This window comes from Charadrius vociferus, unplaced genomic scaffold (assembly GCF_000708025.1).
Source record: "Charadrius vociferus isolate BGI_N301 unplaced genomic scaffold, ASM70802v2 scaffold282, whole genome shotgun sequence".
Lineage (NCBI taxonomy): Eukaryota > Metazoa > Chordata > Aves > Charadriiformes > Charadriidae > Charadrius > Charadrius vociferus.
Genome location: NW_009647731.1, coordinates 9,534,707 through 9,540,215, shown reverse-complemented (window position 1 = coordinate 9,540,215; position 5,509 = coordinate 9,534,707). Strand labels below are relative to the sequence as shown.

General features: G+C 42.4%; 1 protein-coding gene across 1 annotated transcript in view; it reads left to right on the top strand.

Annotated features, from left to right (window-relative positions):
• PRDX3 (peroxiredoxin 3) overlaps positions 1-4,923 on the top strand; it is a 13,390-nt gene extending 8,467 nt beyond the window's left edge. The window contains exons 2-6 of the mRNA XM_009881650.1: positions 58-254; positions 1,022-1,157; positions 2,971-3,074; positions 4,098-4,263; positions 4,794-4,923. Coding sequence (XP_009879952.1) covers positions 58-254; positions 1,022-1,157; positions 2,971-3,074; positions 4,098-4,263; positions 4,794-4,847 — 657 coding nt within the window. The 3' untranslated portion in view covers positions 4,848-4,923. The remainder of the gene's footprint in view (positions 1-57; positions 255-1,021; positions 1,158-2,970; positions 3,075-4,097; positions 4,264-4,793) is intronic.
• The last annotated feature ends 586 nt before the right edge of the window (positions 4,924-5,509 follow it).

Below are 5,509 nucleotides of genomic sequence, written 5' to 3'. Positions count from 1 at the left end.
CCGGGCGCGGGCGGCGGTACCGTCGGCCTGCCGTGCGGCTGCGCCCGCCTGGAGGAGGAGGAGGAGGAGGCCAGGCCCGGCCCGGCCCACAGCTCTGTTTTCTCCCCCGCAGGCTCCTCACGGTTCGCTCCGGCGGTGACACAGCACGCCCCGTTCTTTAAAGGGACGGCCGTCGTCAACGGAGAGTTCAAGGAGCTGAGCCTGGATGATTTCAAGGGGAAATACCTGGTCCTCTTCTTCTACCCGCTGGACTTGTGAGTGCGGGGTTTCTCTCCTGTCACATGGGCCTCCTGCCTTGCCGAAGGTCACCAGAAGTGCCGCGGATCCTTGCTGCCTAAAGCGGCTGTTTTTACCTTATCCGGGCTAGTCTTGCACAGCAGACGTGTCTGTTTCTGGAGCCTGAGTGATAAGACATGGGGGCGAATGGCCATTGTGTAGTAGAGCAATGGCTCTGGTGGCCGGAGAGCATCTTCTAGCTGCCAGGCTGGCTCCAGGAGGCAGATGCGGCCTTGCAGGAGTGATTCCTCTTACAGTCGGGTCCCGGGGGTGAGGGCGTTGCTTTGCAGTTCAGGGTCATGTTGGAGACTCCTTTTGAGCAGCAGGGCCAGCAGAACTGCTGCAAGACGGCTCCAAAGCAAAAGGTGGACAGGTGGGGCTGAGCCTGTCCGGAAGACTTGAATCGCCAAGAGCATCCTGGTGTACATGGGCATGTGGGGGAGAATTTAACCCACGGTCCCTTCTCCTAGAGTTTCCAAAAAACTCTGTGTAGAGAGTGTCTGGCAGAGACACTTTCTCCATCTCCGCAAAACGTTTGTCTAGAACTGAGAGTTGAAAACTGATGTTCCAGCTAGGTGGCCATGGCTGTTGCTTTGAGACTGGCTGAAGCTAATCTTAAGCAGGAAACATGGTTAAAATTATCAGGGTATAGATAATGTGCTGCATTAGTGTCTAGAAGCGTTTTCTAAAAAATTCTCTCAAAAGATTGCAGAATCATTACAGCCTGTTCTCTCTTCCCACCCAGCACCTTTGTCTGCCCCACAGAAATTGTGGCCTTCAGCAACAAAGCAAATGAATTTCACGATGCGAACTGTGAAGTAGTGGCGGTTTCTGTGGATTCTCATTTTTGTCATCTGGCCTGGATAAATACCCCACGAAAGGTATGGATTGGGCAACTGTTTGGGGCTTCCTTTTTTGTTTGTTTGTTTTCTTTTCACAAGAGCTGAGAAGAAGAGTTGAATAAGCAACGGTGCAAACACCGATTTCAAGAGACTGCCTGAAGTGCTATGTGAAGTGATTAACTTCTACATTTGATGACATAATTCTAACCTCAGTCTTTGTTTTCTTGCTCTTTTCCTTAATAATTTGAGTTTTTTTAAATCTTTGTTTGCTCTCGTGATAGTCTTGTAGGTTACATCATATCCTTACGTTTATCTCAGAAGACAAATACTCAGTATGTATGTCGCTGTCCTAAGCTGCTCCTTACAGCTGGTGGTTTTTGTTGCCCCTCACAGAAAATGAACAGCAGCTGTTTAGTCCTTATTGTTAACCAGTACCAAGCAGCGGTGGCTTCAGAATGGAAGCGGAAAAACAATGAGCTTATTGGAACACTTATATTATTAACTCTCACTTGCTGAAATAGTTCCACTTCTGCAGTACAAATGGAGGTCCTCAGCTTTCTTCAGGGAAAGAAAGCGGTAAAGACAGCCTTTTACTGAGGAACCTCTTTCAGATGTATATGAAAATGCCCACTTTTGATCACATCAAGCACCTGACTGGTTTGGTTAGTTGTAGAGAATCAGAAGTGTCGCAGGAAGGTGCAGAAGCTCCTGGGCCATCGGTCATGACCCACGTGGTCGTGCAGACAGCAGTCTGCAGTGGAGCTCACAGACTGGGGTGCCTCCAGGTGCCGTAGCTCTTGCCCTTGTGACATAGAGGGGAGGGAGCAGAGTTTGCTAGATTTAATACGGCGTGGCTGAACCTATTGCGAGTATTTAATTTTCTGCATGTTTTGCTCAAAGCTCCAAAATGTGATTATGGACTGACTTCACTGCTTCATGCAAAAGCTGTTTGGAGTATGCCAGTCAGGCACGGCTCGATGCACACGTAGCAAAACGCCCTGCGAAGGGTGGAAAGAATTCCATGGTGGTGCAGATGGGAAACTGACACCCAGAGAAGCTAAGGCCTTGTTTTCTCCGACACCTGCCTTCAAAGCTCTGCGTATGAGAGCTCCATTGCCGACGAGCATTTGCAGGATCGGGGTCTGAATGACTGAGATTACACAATGATTCACTGATGATGCCAGGAATAGAAAAGCTAACAAACTCCGGGCTTGTTTCAAGGATAGGGAGCTTATCTCTCTTGTAATTCCAGTATGTTGCAAAACTGAAAGAAATCTTGGTTGACTCTCCAAACAATATTTCAATTGATTTGGGGGAGGAAAAAAAATAAAATACGTGCACTAAATAGAGAAAGCAGGACTCGGATATACCTAGCGTGGCTGCGAGAAGCCTTGTGTTTTGTCTGTCCATAGTATGCACGTTTGTTTTCCCTTCTCTCCTCACCATGTTCATCTTGTTTAATTTTGAACACTGAAATATGCAGTATAAATTTTTGTACTCAAAGCTCCTGAATGGAGTACGAGGGAAATCTTTCTGAAAATCTATGACTGTTGTCATAGGCAGCCTTTTACCACCAAAATAAGCAATTCTAAAATGGTCAGTGCAAAAGAAGTTTTAATGTTCCAAAGAAACCAAATGTTCCTGACTACTTTAAAAAGAAAAACAACAACCCAAACAAACCAAAATCAAACAAACACCACCACCCCATTCCTCTGTGGTTCCTTTCATGGACCACATCCCATGAATGTGTTTTGTGGGTAGTATACCTTCAAGAGCACCAAATCCAGTGACTCAAGAGGAATAATCCTAAAAAGCATTTTGTAACAAAATGGAATCTTACTTTTTTCTCTAGAGTGGCGGTTTGGGCAAAATGAATATTCCAGTTCTGTCGGACCTCACAAAACAAATCTCCCGAGATTATGGTGTGCTGCTAGAAGGACCTGGCATAGCACTAAGGTAATGCATTATTGCCGATAACTCAGTTATGACACAACCCAATCTAAAACAACGTGAGCCATACTGTCTTCTGCAGGGCAAACTTCACAAGGGCCAAGTGAAGACTGTAAGATGTTACTTCTTCTGCAGAACTTCTGGCTGGATCCCACCTTAGGAAAAGGGCACATGGCCATTATGGCATTTAAATTGAGAGTGGTTCCAGGCCTCTGGGAATGCATGCAGGGGGAAGCCAGCTATTCTATTAGTGGGAGAACCGCATGTCACTAAGGAAAACAAGACTAGGATAGAAGAGCATTTTACAATTTTTTACATTTTTTCACAATTAAGGTCTGTCCCTTTTTTTTTTTTTCTTTTTTCCTTTCTTCTGAAGGGAGAAGAGACTGCCTTCTCTGTGAGAAGTTTCTAAAGCAGTAGTCCTAGAGGCCACTACAGTAAATCCCATAATTATCTAGAATTAAAAAAATTGACGTTTCCTTCTCCACCATGAGAATACTTATTAAAAGCAAATAGTGGTCCATGAGATCCATTGGATTGGGTAGGAGTCTTCTGGAGAGCTTCGGTTCCTGATCTCTTTGGATCAGGAACTTCTGACGTTTGTAGACAAATTAATTAATATTGTAAGACTGGGACTTGGGCTTTCACAAATGTTTATATGCAATAGGATTTAATTTAGTAAGCAACTCTTCATTCAGTACCTTTGGATTTTCATATCAAAAACACGTGAGAAGGATGCCAGCTGTCAACTTTGAAATATAGGTGGAATGAGAAGTTCTACCTTTGTTATACATCTGTCTCAATTTAATAATCTTATGCATACTTTGTAATTTCACAATACCATACCAGTTCACTGGTTCTTGGCTTATGATCACTGCACTAACGAACAATATATCAAACACTGTATTGCTACTCCTAACTCTGACACACACATCTAAGAATAACTGCCTTGCTGAAATATTTCATCCGGTTTCTTGTGTTTAGTCTTGGATTGTGATTTGCATTCCCTAAATTCTTGCTCAATTACAGAGGTCTCTTCATCATTGATCCAAATGGGATCATCAAGCATCTAAGTATCAATGATCTCCCCGTCGGTCGTAGTGTGGAGGAGACCCTCCGCTTGGTGAAAGCATTCCAGTACGTGGAAACACACGGAGAGGTTTGCCCGGCAAACTGGACTCCAGACTCCCCTACAGTAAGCGTCTGCTAAATATCACTTTTCTAAATATAGACACTGGCATATTTTTGCATGTCTGAAGGGCTGAGAACCACTTTAACATGAGGTGCTTGACTGAATCTGTGCCTGTTGCCTAAATGGTAGAATGGTTTGAGTTTTTTATTGGTTAAACCAATTCAGTCTATTTGTATGATACTAAATGTGCAATTTCTGTGAAGAAAGTCACTGATTTTATTTTAGCAGAATCACATATTGTATTTAAAACTGTATTTTAAACTTTGACTTGCACTCTCCACCAGTTGTCTTTGTATTTTATACTTATGTAATGCCCTACTTGACATTTAGCAGGAAAAATGTGCTGTATACTTAAAATTTGCAAGTAGGAGCTTGTACATCATTTAGGCTTTCATCTTTCAACCAAGTGCAGAAACAGAAATAACCTATTGTCTTTATAAACTATGCATGCATTTTCCTGGATAAAGTATCAAGTCTGTCATTTTTTTAATCTCAGTTATACATATAATAACTAAACTTTCTTTTCTTGACAGATCAAACCAAGCCCAGAAGCTTCTAAAGAATATTTTGAGAAAGTGCATACATAAACACTAAAATATGTGGACAAAACGCTTAGTTACCATAAACAGAAGACATTAGGAAAGCAGCTGTGATTATATAAAAAATCAAATCAAAGTTCTCATTTTCTCATGTTTAAGAAGAAATTAAATGCTGAAATATTTACTGACTCCCTTGTCTTGCTTTAAAAAGAAGGGTAAAAACTAAGGCTTGCCCCCTCTTTTGCAACTTCACTTTCATGTATTTCAGGATTCTTCCTGAATGCAGGTGCCCAAAATACTGTTGTTTTCCACTGGGTTTTTCCCTCTTTCCTTAACCAGTTTTGGACCAGCAAGTGTCCCACGTTTTCTTTTTTCGCATGAAAAATTAAATGCTGTAACGAGTTTGAGACAATGGGGACAATACAAAAAATAGACTTTTGATACGTGGTTTGTTTTTAATGAATTTTGCAGAGGAAGAGATGAATGTAACAAAAAATTTAAAAATCCCCGGGGTTTGTGTGTAAATAACTTGAAATGAATGTAAATACGTGCCATTTTAATGCTGCATATAGTCAAAGATGCAGTGCAGCTACACAGGAGCATTAACAAGCATGAGGAACTTGCATTCTGCTTGGGAGATGGTAAAAACTTGAACTCCAATAGTGTACTTACGGGAGCTTAATGCCAGTCTTTCATCATTTTAAAGCATT